This window comes from Tiliqua scincoides, chromosome 4 (assembly GCF_035046505.1).
Source record: "Tiliqua scincoides isolate rTilSci1 chromosome 4, rTilSci1.hap2, whole genome shotgun sequence".
NCBI classification, from domain to species: domain Eukaryota; kingdom Metazoa; phylum Chordata; class Lepidosauria; order Squamata; family Scincidae; genus Tiliqua; species Tiliqua scincoides.
Window position 1 is genome coordinate 187,387,329 of NC_089824.1, and position 20,936 is coordinate 187,408,264.

General features: G+C 44.2%; 1 protein-coding gene across 1 annotated transcript in view; it reads right to left on the bottom strand.

Moving 5' to 3' along the window:
- NAV1 (neuron navigator 1) overlaps window positions 1–20,936 on the bottom strand; it is a 326,783-nt gene that overhangs the window by 120,630 nt on the left and 185,217 nt on the right. Inside the window, exon 5 of the mRNA XM_066626528.1 lies at window positions 3,775–3,877. Coding sequence (XP_066482625.1) covers window positions 3,775–3,877 — 103 coding nt within the window. The remainder of the gene's footprint in view (window positions 1–3,774; window positions 3,878–20,936) is intronic.

A 20,936-nucleotide genomic window follows, 5' to 3' on the forward strand; every position in this document is an offset into this window, starting at 1 on the left:
TCTGAGTTGGCCTCCCCAATTTTCCCAGGAAGTTTATGCCTTTTACCTTGCTTGGCCTCTTGGCTAGCCTAGTTCTCCCAAGTCAAGCCTTCCTCTAAGGATAATCAAAACTTTGGATGTCTTCCATGAAGCAATCTCCTCTGATCCAACTTCTCTATGTTTAACAAAGCAAATCAACTGGAAACAACCCAACATCCTTCCCTTGTTGGATCCCAGGCTGCAGTGATTCATCTGGGTGGAGTTCATCTGGCAGTTCCCATCTTGCATGGAGTGAAGCAGGCAGCATGAGACTCTTGTTATGCAGCATGCAACATCAGCCAGAATCATTTGGGGAGGGGGATAAAGACAGAGTGTAGAAGGGGAAACCTGAGCAGGAGTTTTTGGGGGAGGACTATATTTAGAGGAACAGCTTGTCAGTACTGCTGACTTAGTATTTATAAACTGTCCATAAGCAGGCGTAATCTATATTAATCTTTGGATTTACACAAACAGCAAGAAACTTTTCCCAAACTCCTCCAGGTGGCTCTCAATCACTTCAAACCCAGGCTGGTGGTAACAGGAAAATACATTACCTGCTATGGTATGGTATGGCTCTGCGGGAAAGGAGCTAAAGCTGCACTATTAGAAATGGAGGCCTCACTGCCAGAGCGTTTCCATCCCATTTCACTTTTTCCACTGTTATCTGACAGGGAAAAGATCATGTCCCATCTCCTTATCAGTTTCTTTTGGCAAAACTCAGGAAGCAGTTTTGGATCCCAGCAAGAGTTAGTGTCCTGGAGATAAAAGCAGAATAGAGAGTGGCCATATTTCTCTCATTCCTTGGTGCTGGCAGCCTGATCACAAATTCCATGAACTCAGTTTGGGGAATGAGCTCACCTTGCCAGCCGCCTTCTCCTCCTGCCAAATTACAATATACAGATACGCATACAAACACTCCTGCTCATTAGAGGCCCCCAAAGCTGCTGTCACTGCATTAGCTCATTCAGACAACAGAAAGCCAAGGGAAAATTTTATTTCAGAGAAGCCACTGCCATTGCCCTGGGGGGGAGGGGGAGGAGCAGGACAGAGGCCTTGCTGGGACAATTCCAAAATGTGGCACTGATGCTATTCCTTTCCTGAAAGGGACTGGGTTTATTTGTGAAAAAAAGACACTGTTTCTCCCTGGAATTAAGCTTCCATCCAAATATCTCAGAAAGGTTGAACACCACTGATCTAGCCAATTGTAATAGGTGTTTGAAGGGAAGTCTGGAACAAGGAGGACATGCACAACTAAATCCAAGATTCTGAGAAAGAAATTCACGAGCCAGATCTAGGATTCCCTGATCAGCTTCTTTGAATATCTGCATTACCAAATCACAGGACCACTGCACCTAGAAAATGCCTTCGCCACATGGCGCAGTGCTTATCATTCTGTGCCACAGCTGCTTTCGAGCTAATCACCCCAGAAACTCACCCCAGACCTTTCCAGTTGATAACCCCAGAAATTCACACTGTTCAGCCACTTCTGCTGCCGGTTGACCCAGCAGGTTATACATCTGGATTTCCAGGTGGAAACAGCTGCCCAGCACGCATTTCTGGGGTGAGCAGCTGGAAAGACAAGTGGCTGTGGCACAGAATGGTAAGTGCCACACCACGTGGGGGAAGGCATTTTTCAGACATCAGATCAGGCCCATGGACTGCGGTTTGGCATTCACTGCTTTAAAGAAAGAGGTAAGGATGCTTCTAAAATTTCCTTTCTCCATATTTCACCCCAGATTTTGAGGTCTGAATTACCAAATCACAACATGATACCCATGACAGTTTTCTGTCATTCTTTCAGTTTGGATTTACAAACGTTGTAAAGACTGCTACAGATGCTCAGTTTGTTCTCGCAGTAGCTTATTGTTACTTTCATTTGTTTATTTTCCCCCAACACTTGCACACAAGCAATTATGCGCAATAAAACATTGCTTTCTTGCACGATTGCATTAATATTCACTACAGTTAACAGAAAGAGCAGAAGTTAAATTTAAGCCCACTTCCATCTTAGATATCTTGCCTATCTCTCATCTTAGAAATTACTTTCTCCATCCCCTTAGCATCTTACTTGCATTCAGTTCTCTTTCTTGCTCTCTAGATGCATAATGCTAAATTTTTCATCCTTTGTAAGGCTTCTCTACCCTCAGCTAAAGCAAGAATTGATGGAATACAAGGTGCCAAGTTCCAAGAGGCTATCTTATAACAAACTGGGAGCTATAAACTTGAATTTGATTAATGAAAACCTGGTGTTTTAACGACCAGGTAAGCCATTTACATGAAGTAAATGTAAACGAGAAGTAAAAAATGCAAACAAATTGAAAGAATACACCAATTCCAAATTTAATTACCACTATATAAATTCTCTGTGAATAAGAAAAACAGAGGCACAGTGGGATACCCAATGATGTAGCTTTGGCAAGAACACTGCAACTAAGCTACGTCTGTAGTTGACATCAGTGTAATAGGAATGGGATTTCTGCAATGAACTACAAGAAGCCAGTTCACCAGTATGCACATTCCTTTTCATCCAGTGGCACTCTCAATATGACATGTTAACCACATGTATGTGTAACATTCTCTGATCTTCCCAAACCACACTTGCATTGCTCAACAATGATGTCCAAAGTTAGTGTCCTGAAACGTGTTAAAGTTATTTAAAATAACTACACAACTTTGAAGGAGAGGGATGGAAGCTTGGCAGTAACTGTGAGAAGGAATAATTTATGGACAGAATGTGACCAAATATCTATTTCAGTTGCCTTTTCAATAATTCTGATACATTATACAAAAGCACACCTTGTGCTTGTTCCTGGGTTAGCCATTGCAAAGATGTAAGAATTATGTATAAGACTGGTAAGCAGGATTATGTAGAAGGGCATAAGAAAGATTTAAGAACAGTAAGATTTAAGAACCCAATTACCCCTGCTAATTGGGTAAGAGGCACTTTTTCAAGTGGGTGCTCCTTTTTTTTTTTTAGCAGGGGGAGAGTAACTGTCCCACCTCACCCCAGCACTGTCTGTTCTAGTGGCTGTCTGCTGGTATTCATTTGGATCTTTTTAGATTGTGAGCCCTTTTGGGACAGGGAGCCATTTAGTTATTTGATTTTTCTCTGTAAACCGCTTTGTGAACTTTTAGTTGAAAAGCGGTATATAAATACTGTTAATAATAATAATAAGTTTTTAGGATCAGTACCCTCTTTCTATCCTGCTGTTTTGTAGGGAAGGAGATTGTTGTCAGCTGGAGTATTAGCTGAGACATGGGGTTAATATAAGATTTTCAGGAGAAAGGGAAGAGGTATAAGGAAGGGCCAGAGAACCAATGTTTGTCTGTTCTCCTGCTTGCCTCTTTAGTTTGCTTCCTACTCTGTAGTATTCTGGGGTTCTGCAGTACACTGATAGGAAGGAGTTGGTTTCAGAGATTTTTTTTTCTGGTTCTATGCCTATCTTTATACTTAATTACTGAGAAGCTTTAATTCTCTCTTATGCAAAATTATTTGTGAAATAAATATCTTTTAAATCAATTTTGTGTGGAGTGTATTCTTGGGATTTTCAGATCCCAAGAATGATCCCATGCTCAGCCTATATTCAGTGGCCTTGAATACCCTCGATCATTAAGAGTTCTGAGATATGGCTACCTTTACAGCCTTTGCAGGACAGGATAGGCAGTAGCTGATCCATATGGGATTGGTCAGATGAATCATTACAATGCGCTCAAATGCCAGCCCTGTGCCAAGAGTAGGGAGAACCCAGGTCTCACCTGTGAGTTACTTGGGAGCCCCGCAAGCTGGACATGGTCTCCTCCAGGTTCTGCCGCAGGTCAAGTACATTCTGCACTGTTCTTTTCCTCTGGGACTCAGGATCTGTGGGGAGAAAAAGGATATTAGTTCCATAGTGAAGTCAGCCACTCTGCTGACTGTTAGGCCACTGCAATTTCCACCTAGTCTTAAGAGAATTTATGCGTCTGTCTTGTTTGAGCATCCCACCTAGACATGTTTCTCCTTCCCTCTGAGCTGACTATATGTGTGTCCCTATTGACCAATCCAATTAAGAAGTGGTAAGAAATTGAATTGTATGAAGGACCAAACATTTGCAACTTCAATAACATTACAGTCCCAAGCTAAGCTGCCTTTATCAGCACAGCTAGCATGACTATCCAGAAAACATGCAGTTGTCAAATTGACCTACCCACCCAGCACATCTGCTGCTCATCAACAAAACCCTTTTTGTGTCAGGGGACACGATGTCTGCAGCAGACATTCTGGAAAAGGTACCCTGAAGACAGAAATATTCAAGGCCATTACAGGTACCACCAGTGGTACTTGAGATGGTGTCTGGTGGTACTTACTGGACCCCTGCAACCCAGCAGCTAGACGAAGAATGTGACACAACAAGCAATGGTAGGAGGTTCAGCTCAGTGGGCTGAGCTCCAAAACATGCTTTTCTGCACTCGAAAAGCCCTCCCTTCCTCCCTGAGCTGGTTTGACAAATCATATCTGATGCAACTGGTTTTTTACGCATCGCATCTGGCCTCACAGATCTCACGCATCGCATCTGGCCTGAGAGAGGGAAGGAAAGCAAAGAAGGAAAAAAAATTCAACCCTCCTGGGCAATCATGAGCAAGCCTTAAGTAGACAACATGAAAGCAGAATTCACATGTATTTAGAGTAAAATAGGGAACAACTCCCTGACACTCGAAAAAACTCACATAATACAAATCCACCCTGAATGAGATCCTATTGTAGAATACACATGTGCTGGTGGCAGAGTGGTAACCTCTCAGTATTCAATGCCATGTAAACCCAGGCAAGTGGCAAGACTCAGTACAACTGTTTGCCACCTATGGTCCCGATACAGTGCTACGTATCTAAAGCTAACCATTCTGGCAGTAGTGAACTTCTGCCTTGACAGCAGCACTAAGTTTTTGCGGGGGGAACAGGGAAGGCAGTGGGGGCAGGGAGAAGGCAGCAATGCGATCCCCAGGATCGCATCGCTAACGGGACTGGCATTTACTTACCAGTCCCTGTTGCAGCCTCCCAGAAGTACAGGAACCCCTGTGCGACCGTATGGGAACCCCCGCAGGGCTCCCCAGCCTTCAGAAAGTGAAAACAGAGCGATTGCGCCCTGCCTCCGCAAAACCAGAAGTGGAGTACAATTCACGCAGGGTTCCTCACACCCCCAGGAGGCTGCAGCAGGGACTGGTAAGTGCATGCCAGTCGCTGCAGCCCCCTTAGTGACGTGATCCTGGGGGTCGCGTCACTGCCTCCCCCTGCCCCCACCCCTTACGGGGACAGAGTCCAGGGACCTCTGGCTGGGGTGTCACAACACCCTAGTTTGAGAAGCCCTGGGTTGCAGGATGGCTTACTCACAGAAAGATGGCTGCTAAGTGGATTTTATTATTACTTCTGGAAAATTGCTTTAGACTCTTTCTTCTCATGTTTTATAAGGCTTGAGGCCCAGGTAGAGCACAGCCAGGCAGACAGCTGAAGTGCTGCATCTTTAATCTGGTCCTTGATGGGTCTCATTTTCAACCAGCACAACCCTCCCTGGCAATCAGATTTAAACTCCAAATCTCAGTGAGCATCATGCCTGTAACTAACCAGCAAGAGAGAATCATACATCCTTTATCTCATGCTGAAAGAATTCTGAAATCAGTTCTCACTTTAGCTAAAGGAACTGTGGTGGTAATACTGCAGGAAAAACTGGGGGCAAGGGGGAAAGAGTCCTTTTTCATAGCAAAACAGGAGCCATAATGGAAACACTGGGCCAGCAGCCAGTTGACCAAAGCTAGTATAGTATGAATGATAGCAGCTGACACTCAGTAGCAGGTATGTTCATACGCTCATTCCCTGGGAAATGAGCTGCTGCTGCTGCTGCTTCCAGGACATCCAGTTAAGCTTTGCATGCTGGAATTTGGTTAACTGCTCAGTCAGAAGATTGCACACAGTCAAATCTACCAGAGATCCTCAGTTGTGCAGGTATGGAACCTAATGGATCAGCTTGCAAAAGTAATGTTTCTCTGCAAGACAGTAGCATGAAATGTTCCATTTATTTAAGTTTTTCTTCTTTAGTCCTTAGCTAACACTTGACATCTCAACCAATACGTGGCTATAGGTGCCACTGGAATCTGTATGACACTCATGACACATACAACATGTTTCCACTCTTGGCAATTGTTGGCACCAATTTATTATGTTTAAAATTCTACTCTGATGGAATTCTGGATGGCAAAAAACAAACTAAAGTAAATCAATTTAAAGAACAAAGTCCCTTTGCTCCTGAGATTTAAAAACAGCCTTGCTGACCTTTTGAAATGCACACACAGGCAATCAGTCTCTCTCTAGGTGCTTAGGCTTTACTAGGAGGCAGTAATCCCTCCCTTCACCAGGAGCCACAGAGAGGGGGAAAGAATGTCAAAGGTGATAATCACTGTCATTTAGCCTTCTTTCACTGCTCAGGGGAAAGGGAGGAGTGAAGCTGGAGAGAGAATGATTGATGGATTGTCAGCCAGTTGCCCTCTCTGGAATTAACCAGGCTATTGTTAAATGACTGTTTTTCTTTAATTTAAAGGGTACTTCTCATTGCATTGAGATAGAAAAATCTGTGGATTTTTCCACAGGGTGAAAAATCTGTGGATAATTAAGTTATACCTGTAATCACTTGCATGATTATAACAGTAAAAAGCAGTTTTTTAAACTGTGGTTTTAAAGAGATGGATTTTTTCCCCTTCTCCAGGGATTAGCACATTTGCAGTGGCCATTCATATTGAATCAAATCAGTGTACAAAAAATCCATGTATATCAAGGTTGGACCTGTAATTTGTGCCAAAGCAGCATACAAATAAATTGATTGATGAAGTTCAGTGATACAATCTAAGTGAATCATTAGGACAAATGAGAAGGACAAGGCTTGATAAAAGAGTGATGAGATTCAGACTGAGATAGGAGAGAGTTAAGGGGTGGTTTATGGGAGGCAATGAAGGTAGGTGCTATGCTTTGTTGGTTTCCAGTCCTAGATTAGGAAAAGGCAATTGGGACCCTGAGACTCCATTTGGCTCCAGTACAATCAACAATCTCAAAGACATCCTCCCACCCTGATAATGCAATATCAGCTGTTTTCTCCTGTCAAGATGCAGCACTGCCTCTTCAACCATCAACTTCCAGTATAAATAGTAACTGGTTCTGTTAGAGCAGGGCTTCTCAGACTGGGGCATTACAACATCCCAGCCTGAGGGCCCTGGACTCTGCCCCTTTAAGAGGAAGGGGCAAGAGGGAAATTGCAATGCAATCCCCAGGATTGCGTCACTAAGGGGGCTGCAGGGACTGGCATTTACTTACAATTCCCTGTAGCAGCCTCCGGGGCTGCGGGGAGTCCTGCACGACCATCTGCAGGGCTCCCCAGCCTTCAGAAAGTGAAAGTGGAGCTATCCTGCTCCACCTCCAGTTTGGCAGAGGCGAAACATGATTGCTCCGCTTTCACTTTCTATGCTTCGGGGAGCCCTGCAGATGGTTGCCCAGGGCTCCCTGCACACCTGGGAGGCTGCAGCAGAGACTGGTAAGTAGATGCCAGTCCCTGCAGCCCCCTTAACGATGCAATCCTGTGGATCACGTTGCTGCCTTCCCCCCCCCCCCGCCACCTTCCCTGCTCCCATGCAGGCACTTACTGCAGTCCTCAAACTCCCTGAGAGTTTGAGAACCACAGTGTTAGAGTATCAGGTTAAGTGCTCAAAGAAAGAACCCTGCCAAGCTCTTGGCTATTGCCGTTCACATGGGGTTATGAAGCCCTGCGTTACAAGGATATCTGCAAGAGGGATCTGAAGGCCTTAGGAATGGACTTCAACAGATGGGAAACCTTGGCTTCTGAGCATCCCGCTTGGAGGCAGCTGTGCAGCATGGCCTCTCCCAGTTTGAAGAGACACTTGGCCAACAGAATGAGGCAAAGAGGCAAAAAAGGAAGGTCCACAGCCAGGAAAACAGACCAAGGACAGACTACACTTGCTCCCAGTGTGGATGGGATTGTCACTCCTGAATTGGTCTATTCAGCCATACTAGATACTGTTTCAGAACCACCATTCAGAGAGCAATACCATAGTCTTCTGAGACTGAAGGATGCCAACAAGACACGTTTGAAGCCCTTTGGTTGTTCTCAGCTCACATGAGAGTAAGTCAAAGAGCAGAACCAATGTTACTACCCCTAAACTGTTGGCCAGGTTAAAATACAATCCCTATTCAAAATGAGTAGTTAATCAAGGCTCTAGAGGGAGTTAGAGCCTGGATACTACAGTCTCAGACAGCTTTCAGGAAGTGCTCATCCCACAATAGTCATAAAAAGTTGCAAGAGCTACAGACCAGTGCAAAAAGGAAAATTGATAAACGGAATCTATTTCTAAGGACTAAAAAAAAAGGCATCATTTAAATTAGGGCATACATTGTGGTCACAGATACCAAGATGTCTCTTCTGCTCCCCCTCCCGGAAAATTGTTCCTTGGGACAGATTGCATGGCATCCAGATCTTTCTGTGAAACAATTCAAGGATAAACAGATTGGGAAAATAGCCTCAAAGCACAAGCCCTTTACCCAGTCTGGAAATAAAGCAGGATAAGAGTTTTATTTTGTCTTGTAGTTTCACTACTAGAAATCTCAAAAAGCCCTGTGGGATATACTATTAGTATGGTGAAATGTTAGGCCAAGCTGACTAAAAGTATCTGGCAACAAATACTGCTGGGAATCTTTTCTGAATCCACAAAGCTCCCCCCATCCCAAAGAGCAGAGAAGCAATTGGTTCAAGTGATGCAATTCAGACCCAGCTCCAGATGTTACAGCCTGCAGCAGCCAGGAAGGTGGCTTAAGCCAGTTATTATATATACAGTAGCAGCAGGATAGGAACCTGGGGTAAGAGTTCAAACCACACATGGAGCACATAGGGTACTGTTAGGACCAATAAGCTCACCTCCAATCTGGATCTGCATACTTGAAATAATAAACCCCAGCTGCATACAGAAACTTTGCACTATGCAAACATTCTACCTCCAGCAAATTCTTGCAACAAAAGCTAAAGGTTGCTGTTGAATAGTGGATCTGATCACTGTCTAGATGAGAGTTTCACAAAAGCCACAGAGGTTTCTAAAGGAAGAGCAGAATATAGCTATATTAACAAATAAACAGTAGGAAATTAGGTGTAGAGATGTTAGGGCCCTGATTTCTTAGTGGTTTTTTTTTTTTCTTTCTTTCTTCTAAAACCTGAAAAAGAAAAATGAAGATTTGGGAAAACACTGGAAAAACACTCATTCTCATTCCAATGAGAAAATAGATCATGAAACATTTATTAAAGCAGTATTTAAAAATAATATTGCTAAATAGGTAGTTCACAAATCTCTTGAACCCAAGTGATGATAGTATTGAAGAATTGCTAGTAGGTTTAACTGGATTATTAAACAAGCAACACTCTCAGGACCCAATGCTATAGAAGTACATTCAAAGGTTGCAAAAGATTTTCAAGTATTTGGTCCAGGATTGCAACCTGGGAGTCTACTAGCACAGCAAGTGCACGCACACACACGCAAGAAATGGGTTGAGAAACTTTTTCCAGTTCATGAAAACCACCCATTTTCTTATGTCTTTGGCATCATTAATGAAAACTCAAAGCAGTTCACAAAAATTGAAAACTTAGATGTGACAAGAATATGAGTATTGCACAGAATTCAATGTTCTCCATTCTCCAATGTTCTCCAAAAAATTCCATTTTTTCCCCTAAAAGCCATAAAAATCCCCTCCCCCCAAGTTTCAAAATGTCTGGAAACTTTACATCAGTAGCTCAGACAGTCCAGTAGAGGGAAACATAATCACACAAGCTGAAGTACAGGGAGAATTAAAATTATGGTCAGATTTTTCAATGTCCAGTAAACTACAATTGGTGTAGTCAGTTCCCACAAAACTCAGCTTCCAATACATGCATCTGACAACCTGGACCTGGTTCAAGCAAATATGTCTTGGATGCACAGCTTTTGTTGTCAACTGGCATAAGAGCTTAAAATCATTTCTCTGAAGCTGTGATTTGCCCTGTGGGAAAAAAAATTGCAAATATCATAAAGAAACCTACACTGCATTTTTCCCTTCAGGACAAACAGCAGCTTCAAGGAGGCAATTGTAGTTGGGAAAACAAAAGCAGGGAAATAGTTAATGCCCCAATAGTAGTCCCAATCAGATTTGGCCTCCTGCCCCACAATTGCTATTTAAAAAAAACAAAAACAAAAAAGACTGTTTAAAAAAAACGATTTAAAAATCAGCCTTTTCACCTTGACTGATTTAAATATATCCATCCTGTTATTGAGCATTACCGGTAAATGCCCCAGGAATGTACTTGAGATTTCCACAGCCAGCACTGCTTCACCTACACAAACTAGTCTGTTGACAAGATCTATCACTCTCAATAATCATCCTATTCTAGCCCAACGTACTATCCAGAACTGTTTAGGGTAAGTAGGGCTCACTGAAAGATACACTGCCCAAGCCAATACACATCCGCCCTCTGCGGCTCTGAATTTTTTTCAAATGAAAAGTCATACTTTCCAAAGCCTTAACTTAGGCGTGCTCAAGACGTCGATCGCGATCGACCGGTCGATCGCGAAGCAAAATCCGGTCGATCGCGCACCGAGCCTCCCGTTCGCCATGTTCAAAGGGGCGGGAAAGAGCCCCGGAGCTTCCCGATTGGGTGGCGGGCCAATCGGGAAGCTCTGGGGCTCTTTCCCGCCCCTTTCAATCAATGAAAGGGGCGGGAATGAGCCCCGGAGCTTCCTGATTGGGTGGCAGGCCCACCCAATCGGGCCCGCCACCCAATCGGGAAGCTCCGGGGCTCATTCCCGCCCCTTTCAACATGGCGGGCCAATCAGGAACCTCCAGGGCTCTTTCCCACCCCTTTCAATCAATGAAAGGGGCGGGAAAGAGCCCTGGAGCTTCCCGATTGGCCTGCCATCGCATCCAATGCGATGGCGCGGGCAGGCAGCACGGGAGTACATGGCCGGCGGGAGCGCTCTGGTTGCTCCCCAGCCACTCCCCTGGCCCCACACCTGGTGTCCCCCCACTTCCCATCACCCCCCAAGTTGCTCTCCTGGAGGGCTCCCCAACCCCTCCCCCTGGCCCCACACCTGGTGTCCCCCCACTTCCCATCACCCCTCCAAGTTGCCCCCCTGGAGGGCTCCCCAGCCGCTCCCCTGGCCCCACACCTGGTGTCCCCCCACTTCCCATGACCCCCCAAGTTGCTCTCCTGGAGGGCTCCCCAACCCCTCCCCTTGGCCCCACACCTGGTGTCCCCCCACTTCCCATCACCTCTCCAAGTTGCCCCCCTGGAGGGCTCCCCAACCCCTCCCCGTGGCCCCACACATGGAGTCACCCCACTTCTCATCACCCCCCAAGTTGCCCCCCTGGAGGGTAGATCTCCGGGCCTTGCTGGGTTTCAAAGTAGCTCTCGGGCCAAAAAAGTGTGAGCACCCCTGCCTTAACTGAAAATGCCTGGTATTGGAATGGCTGATGGGACCTGATCTCTTTACAGCACACAGCTGCAAGTTTAAAAAACAGTCTTAATTTAGTCATCTTTATCATTCTTCTCTTGGCAATCTATCCTCTTCTTGTTTCACTCTAAAAAGGGGCAAGACCAGCTGCCAAGAGAATCACTGAGTCAAGATTATCTAAATGGACATCTCTTTCGTCCTCAGATAACAATCAGAGACACCAGAGAAGGAGGTCTCTATAATTCCACAAGTTTTCTTTTTGTAAATTAGAATGGTTGTTATACGGCGTGACTAAACACTGTAAGGGCCACTCCCAATCCAACATTTGGAACATGACTGTTAAAGATACATGAAAATGTAACATGGAAAGGACAACAGAGGAATCTATTTCTGAGAAAATATCAGTATTCTGCAGAACTGCTTAGTGGTATTTTGTATTGTACGTGTCTATTCCAGGAAATGGCATTTGCTTCCCTGTTTATATTCTTTTCTTACATCTTAAGTAAAGCACATCTGTTTTATTTTTTAAAAAACCAGTGGTACAATGGGAAGTGGATCTTGCATCTTCATCCAATTCTAACTGTAATACAGTATATAAAAGCAGACATGCATACAAATCCAAAACAGACCCAAGCAAACCCAGATCCACCAAACAGTTCATGTTATCCTTTTAGCTGTGACAGCTTCTGGTAGGTTTTGCAAAGTTTTTTGTCATGCTCCAAGTTTCTAAACTTCATAAGTTTTATTCAAATAGAGGTGAATCAGGAAGACAACTAGATGAAGCCCAAAGGCTTGCCAGAACCAGCAAATAAAAAGCCACCTTCTCAGAGACCGACATAATGCAAAGCTACACCCATCATGCATAATCCAGGAGAACCTCTCTGGAGCTGGACTAGACCTGTTCTATGGAGCAATTCCTTTTTCCCATCTTGGGGGAAGGCAAAAAGGTCGTTTTAAAAGTTGCACACCCACATGTGGAAGGCAGGCAGAAAAGTGAGTTTCAGTTCTTTTAAGGCCAAGGAAGCAATTCTACATTCAATGCTCATTAGACAGGGTACAAAAAGCTTCCTTGATGGTGCCTTGCAACCAGCACTGCCCCATTTCCAGCTGCACTCCCTATAAAATGTGTGTGTGTGCATGCTTTGTTTTAAAAAACACCATCTCTAATGCCCACAGCAAACTGCTGTGGGCAGCCCTGCATGGTTGCCTGGGAGTTCTCATTACAGCCACCAATATTTTGTTCTCTCTTCCCTGATCAGTTAGAAATCCAGGCAGAACAAACATGGATTTTGTTTCTAGGGCTTCCTCTTTTCAGACCAACCTTGAATGTTTGTGTACCTTTAACAAGAAATCAAACAAAGAGAAATTAAGCAGGCATAGAATAAATACTGTGAAAAGTTCAATTTTTTTAACTGGTGTGTGTAGGGGGGAGCTGCTGATAAAAGACACAGGACCAAACATAACCATGAAAATACGAGAACAAATGATAAATGATAAAAATGATGGTAACCTGAATTTTTAAGGTAAGTCCTATTATACTTACCATCTTCTGACCAGGCCAGGATGTCAATGCATATTCTTAATGTGATTTGCGAATGTCTCCCCCCTCCCTCCTTCTCAGTAGTCTTAAAGAAACATGCCACTGTCAGTCAGAAGAAGTGCCCCTAAGCATTATTACAAAGTGACAACTATAGTAAAGAAGAGATTCTCAAATTACAAACAAGTCTCTCTAGGTCAGAAAAGAGTCTGATCCTTTCCAAGAATCAATCAGGAAACAGGCCTGGGAAACAAGAAGTTCGGCAAAAACAGTAAATAAACCTGCTCCACAGAAACACAAGTGGGAGGCAAGAAGCCTCAAGTACTTCTCTTAGCAGACTTCCACACTTCTCTATGGAAGGCTATGGTACTCTGCACACCGAGAACTGGGGTCTTAAGATGCTCTCCCAGCCTTGTGCGATGATCATAAGAACATAAGAACAGCCCCACTGGATCAGGCCATAGGCCCATCTAGTCCAGCTTCCTGTATCTCACAGCGGCCCACCAAATGCCCCAGGGAGCACACCTGATAACAAGAGACCTCATTCTGGTGCCCTCCCTTGCATCTGGCCTTCTGACATAGCCCATTTCTAAAATCAGGAGGTTGCACATACACATCATGGCTTGTAACCCGTGAAGGATTTTTCCTCCAGAAACATGTCCAATCCCCTTTTAAAAGCGTCCATGCCAGATGCCATCACCACAACCTGTGGCAAGGAGTTCCACAGACCAACCACACACTGAGTAAAGAAATATTTTCTTTTGTCTGTTCTAACTCTCCCAACACACAATTTTAGTGGATGTCCCCTGGTTCTGGTGTTATGTGAGAGTGTAAAGAGCATCTCTCTATCCATCCCCTGCATAATTTTGTATGTCTCAATCATGTCCCCCCTCAGGCGTCTCTTTTCTAGGCTGAAGAGGCCCAAACACCGTAGCCTTTCCTCATAAGGAAGGTGCCCCAGCCCAGTAATCATCTTAGTCGCTCTCTTTTGCACCTTTTCCATTTCCACTATGTCTGTTTTGAGATGCGGTGACCAGAACTGGACACAATACTCCAGGTGTGGCCTTACCATAGATTTGTACAACGGCATTATAATATTAGCCGTTTTGTTTTCAATACCTTTTCTAATGATCCCAAGCATAGAATTGGCCTTCTTTACTGCCGCCGCACATTGGGTCGATACTTTCATCGACCTGTCCACCACCACCCCAAGATCTCTCTCCTGATCTGTCACAGACAGCTCAGAACCCATCAGCCTATATGTGAAGTTTTGATTTTTTGCCCCAGTGTGCATGATCTTACACTTACTGACATTGAAGTGCATCTGCCATTTTGCTGCCCATTCTGCCAGTTTGGAGAGATCCTTCTGGAGCTCCTCACAATCACTTCTGGCCTTCACCACTCGGAAAAGTTTGGTGTCGTCTGCAAACTTTGCAACCTCACTGCTCAACCCTGTCTCCAGGTCATTTATGAAGAGGTTGAAGAGCACCGGTCCCAGGACAGATCCTTGGGGCACACCACTTTTCACCTCTCTCCATTGTGAAAATTGCCCATTGACACCCACTCTCTGTTTCCTGATCTTCAACCAGTTCTCAATCCACGAGAGGACCTGTCCTCTAATTCCCTGACTGGAGTTTTTTCAGTAGCCTTTGGTGAGGGACTGTGTCGAACGCCTTCTGAAAGTCCAGATATATAATGTCCACAGGTTTTCCCACATCCACATGCCTGTTGACCTTTTCAAAGAATTCTAAAAGGTTTGTGAGGCAAGACTTACCCTTACAGAAGCCACGCTGATTCTCTCTCAGCAAGGCCTGTTCATCTATGTGTTTTGAGATCCTATCTTTGAGGAGGCATTCCACTATCTTACCCGGTGTAGATGTTAGGCTGACCGGCCTATAGTTTCCCAGGTCCCCCCTCTTTTCCTTTTTAAAGATCGGTGTGACATTTGCTATCCTCCAATCTTCTAGCACCGTGGCCATTTTGAGGGACAAGTTGCATATTTTAGTCAAGAGATCTGCAACTTCATTCTTCAATTCCTTAATAACTCTTGCGTGGATGCCATCAGGGCCCGGTGACTTATTGATCTTTAATTTATCAATGAGGTCTGAAACCTCTTTTAACCTCTATCTGACTTAATTCCTTGGTCAGGAGGGGCCTTTTGGGCAGCAGAATCTGCCCGAGGTCTTCTGCCGTGAAGACAGATGCAAAGAACTCATTTAATTTCTCTGCCATCTCTAAGTCTCCTTTTATGTCCCCTTTCCCTCCTTCACCATCCAGAGGGCCAATAGCTTCTCTGGCAGGTTTCCTGCTTCTAACATATTTGAAGAAGCTTTTATTATTCCCCTTAATGTTGCTGGCCATGTGTTCCTCATAGTCTCACTTGGCCTCCCATATCACCTTTACATTTCTTTTGCCACAGTTTATGTTCCTTTTTATTCTCCTTATTAGGGCAAGACTTCCATTTATGGATTGAACAAGGGACTCTTCACCAAGAATTGTTCTGAATTTGTATCTGAAGTATGGAGGTTGCCATATGCTCTCTGTATCCACTCCTTAACCAAATGTTTCCTCTCTCTACTCTTTTTCATAGACCTGGGTCTGCACGTATTAAGGGACCTTTAGCTTTCAAATGAGGAGCCACTGGATGTTCATGACTACAGCTGCATTTAGTTAAAGACATGGGGATGCTGAGACGGCATGGCACGGCTCGTTGTGGACAGTGCCTATCCTGTATAGAGGCCTGCAGAAAATGAACAGGCGGCACCCAAAACAGTAGCCTCCCTGCAGATTCCTGTGGGTAGTTGATACAAAACAGTTCACTGTTTGAAACCAGAAAGAGACAGACTCTCTGTTTACTCGATCTGTGCTGGCTTATTAGGAGTGTGAGTGGGTGTATTTATCAATGTTTGTGTGTATCTATGTGTTTCTGTGTTTATATGCTTGGTAAAATTATCCAGGGGTTCAGAAAAGACTTACTTAGGTGACTCAAAGGTTGCCTTACAGGGAGAGGCTTCATGTATGCAATCTCTTGTTATCCAAGGCTTATGGGGCAGTAATCACAGTCTACAAATGCCTATATGAGTATTCCCAGTGGCAGGCAGATCTATGAATGATGCATGATGTAAGAAGACAAACCAGGGGAAATTCCCTTTTGAAATAAGGCTGAAATTCTTATGGCTAAGTCGGGTTGGGCATTCGAGGAAGTGACATATTACATGATATAACTTGAAGACTCTGTTCATGAAGTATCATTTTCTAAAAAGATATGCTCTGGCTTATCCAAAAATAGTGTGTTTATACATCTGACTGTCACATTATATGGATGTACTAGCAGCGGCGAATTGGATGACAAAACTGCATGTACCACAGGTAGTATTCCCTTTCTGTGAATACAGTGACAATCCCATGTTGCAAGGTTTGATATTCTTTCTTCAAAAAAGTAATATAGAGCTATGTTAATCAGTTCTGGCTCAGAAAATGACATGCAATTAGCCTAAAAGCACTAATTTCCTTGTAAAAAATGTTAGGCACATGTTACAACTAGGGCAACACCAGAATCTCACATCTACACACCCAGAAGACTTACGTTTTCATTATTGGACTGATGTGTACCTTAATAATTAATTCATTCACACAGAACAGTCTGTACAGTACAAATGCAAGTATGTTCCTCTTCACAAATCTGAGTGCTATCTATTGTCAGATAGATGTCAGGTTTGCATAAATATGGATTAATAATTAACTGGCCATTAAGTCTTGTGCGATAACTTTTACTAAATTTCAATTACTGTCCAAGTGTGACTAACCAGCATTATGGGCATAACAGCAAATCAGACAAGACTGTAGTCAGACTTTGAACCCACATTTTGGAACATGTTCCATACTAACCTGAACATAATTCAACACACACTAATATTGGCTCTGAACTTATTCTAATAAGCTTTCACATTATAGGATTAGTATCCATCACAGAATGGACTACCACTTAGAAAAGTGCAGCGCAATCCTATCTTGGGCGGAACAGACACGCCAGGAGGCTTGTACTGTATCCAGCATGAGATAGGACGTTAAAGTGGCTCAGCCGAAGGTAACAGAAAACTCTTCCCCTTACCCCCAGGTAAGCCACTGTAGCTCCTGTGGGTCTCCTTGGACTTTCGCAACCTCCAGAGGTGGCACAAGTTCAAGGAGAGCAGAGCGGCTTGAAGGCGCTCCATGCTGCTCTGGGCTGGGATCCGGCAGTTATGCCGGATCCCAACCCGCTCCCCACCCGCAGGCCCCCCAGGACCACTCTCCACCCGCCCCAGAACTCCTCCCTCCCACCTCCTCCCTGCCCACCCCCGAGCCTTGTCTCAGCTGAACTCGACCGACGCAAGGCTCCCTCCTCAGGTGAGCACAGAGGCTGAATTCAGCCTCCATGGGCTGGCGCGCAGATGCATGCCGGCCCAGCCAACTCTTGAAGAGGCATAAATGTGCCTTACGGCACGTTTGCAACCATCCTGGGCCAGCACAAGGGACTTGCACCTGCCCACAGCACTGTTAGGATTGCACCCTTAATAGGTTTGAAAGCCACAGGGAAGTCCTTTGAAAGCGATGATCAGCACTGGAATAGGCTGACCGGCTGGCCTGTGCTATATCCAGCGCCGGGTTGGAGGTGGCTGCCATGCTATTCTGAGTAAGGGAATAATTATCCCCTAAACCCAAGTAATGCCCTGCCACCTCAATGGAGCTACTTGGCTCTGCACCAGCTAAATCACTGGTGCAGATTCGAGCCGCCCAGGGTAATGCCAAGCTGCTGGGGAAGGGGAGTTAGATCTGGCCTAAGTGCTAGAGGCCAGTCCCACCCCCTCCTGGGCCCAGTCTGCCCACTGGCCTGTCCGCCACTCACCCTTCCCCACCCTGAAACACCCCTGAAATGTCATCCCCCATCCTCCCAGACTCCCCATGCCAGCCTCCACATGTCGGTGTGAACCTATCTCGTTCTGGTGTGGTAGAGGCTTGATCTGGCCTCTGCAGGCTGGTGAATGTCCTTGCACTGGCCCCAGCAACTCACAAAGAGGCGCAGGCATGCCTTATGGCACGTTTGCTACACTACCAGGTCAGCGCTAGGGACTCGCACTGGCCCAACATTAAGATAAGATTGCGCCCAAAAGCATATTAACAGCCCAATCCTAACTAAATTTCCAGTGCCAAAACAGCCCAGCCAATGGGGCACGCTCTGCATTCTGTGGTGGGGTGCAATCATGGGGGCCTCCTCAATTACAGTGCAGCTGCATTGGCACTAGAAAGTTGGTTAGAATTGGGCTATAAGTTCTGTAAATTACAGTTGTGCAAGGGAGTGATGATGGCCAGTACAGTGTTCTACTACATTTAAAACTCATATGTGCAAACAAAGTGCCATTTGCCACTAGGTTTTTTGGACTGATTTGGAGATGGTCATCCAATTTGAAGAATTAGACTTGAATCTATAATGTTACAAATTATTATTAAGAGATCTCATCTATTTGACCTCTGCTCCTCTGAAGGCGCTTCTTTGAAAAAGGAGCATCATCTTTAAAAATTACATTAATTAATCAAAGGTTGTTTTGCTTTGATTCAAAACAAATATCAACATTACGACAAATAAAAATATTAATCTTTTGACATACTAGGAGTTTAGCAGACTTCACCAGGGCACTATTTGTCCAGCACTTTGCTGTGTTTTGGGTACTCCATTGAGTTCTATTTAGCCTTTTTTCCCAGAAGATCAATAGTTTGTAAATGCAAACTATTGGTTTGTATTGGTAGGTTTGTAAATACTGGCCCAAATCACACATTTCTTCAATACAGTCTGACTGGTTGCAGTGGAACTTTCTCATAGGAGCTTTTAGGATAGCAGCCAATGTATAACTAATGGAAAAATTCAATACAACACTCTCTACATGTTATTAACTCCTTTTAGAGGACAGTATCCTCCTATTCTAGAAAATAAAGTTGATAGTCATTGCCATTTGCTGTGGTATATGGTTATGTTGCTAGCTACTACATTGTCACAACAGATGACAAAAACATATATCTAAGCAGAGGCAAATTCTCCATGTCCTGCACCTGTTAATATATGCACCTATGTGTCTGGCATAAGAGCATATAAGTGCTACAATCCACAGAATCTTTGATTTTCCTTGTTGCCTAAAACAGCACACATTATCCCAGTCACAAAAGTCATGTCATCTCTAGGATAATTAACAGGCCCTCAGAGTTAAAGCAGGTGATGTGTAGATTTCAGGTGAAATATGGTCTGATAAAAATGGAAGAGAGCAGAATAGCAGATGGCTACTGGATAGAATGGAAAGGAAACTCAGAGATCAGAGCTGGAATTTCAGAGACCTGGAGATCATCAACCCAGCAGTTGGTTATATACTTGCACCGCATTCATCTACATTGTTCCTGATTCACAGGAAAAACACTTACAGGGAAAGCAGTTCTGTTTGGCTACTGAATGAATGGTAAAGTAATTAAGAAGGGATGAGTTCAGAGCAGGATTTGCTCATTATAACACAAGCTGCCAATTCCACACTCCTCAAACACACCCTGTTACCTCCTCCCTATAGCATCTGACATTTGCTGCATCCAACCATAAGATGGCAGTAATAGGCCTTAAAAGAAGAAATTGCCAACTCCTCAGGGAAGATAGTGCTGGTCAGAGATGTGCTTGGCATTGTTTAACTCATTCTAGCAAAACTCAGAATAGGAAACTGAATATTCAGAGTAGCCCTCAAGTCTGTCTGCTCTGCAGCAACCATAAACTGGCCACAAAGCCCCACTGCTGAACTATGGGTGGATCTTGACTCTGGACTGGAGAGCTACAGGATGGGTGATTATCAAAAGAGAAATTCCTTTTCTTAGTAACACAGCACATTTCTTGATCTGCTAATTAAAGCAGAAGGTGCTAAAGCAGGCAAATGGGGGCTAACCCCTTTGGAGAAGCTGGAAGGGACATAAAAATATCTTTCTGCATTTGAAGTTAACGTATTAGAGAGAAGGCTGAGTTAAGCAGCTCTCTTTTCAACCTACCGGTTTTGCACATGCAGGGAGATTTTCATGACATGCCATGATCTTGCACTGCACACTGACATGGTTCTTTCTGTCCCATGAAGATTATATCGTGTGCTCTGAAGGTCCGAAGAATTTGCTCCAAGGTCTGGCCTTGTCTGTTAAGCTAAGAGTTTCTACAATCTACAATCTGATGCATGTCTACTCAGAAGTAAGTATGATTGAGTTCAAGGAGACTTATTCCCAAGTGTGGAGAGGACGGCAACCCTAGTGAGTTTGTCATCTGCCCACTTTTTGGGGAAGTGACCCAAATGAACTTAAGAGTGACATTTAGTTGAGAAGAAGCCAGTGATTTTGGAAGGCTCTTGATAATATCTTCACACACTATCAAAGCTGAACCAAATTGGAATAAACACCATGATGGGATATAGTAGGTTTGGCTCAGTCCTCCCTGGGATCTCTTGACAAGACTAGGCTTCCCAATTGCTCCTTGATCATCCCACTTCTGTGGATCCTTTGACCTTTCCATTTCAGTACATGCATCCCTGTGAGGAATAAATACCAAATTAATGAGGATGTTGGTTAAGCAGTAGTTTATACTTAAAAATCTATTATGAACTTGATCATGGCACACAACTTTTAACCCTTGAATGAAGTGAGTAGTAAACTAATGAAGTAGTAAACTAATGCTAAACTAAACCTTTAATGAAATGGTGACTGACAGAAAAATGATTTGATAATTGGGTTCCATAGAAAAAAGTTACTTTATGAGCACCGTAACAGGCCACAAACAGCACTACAACTTTAAGTCTGCTTCATCCTTGTGAGACAACACCTTTCATATTCCAAT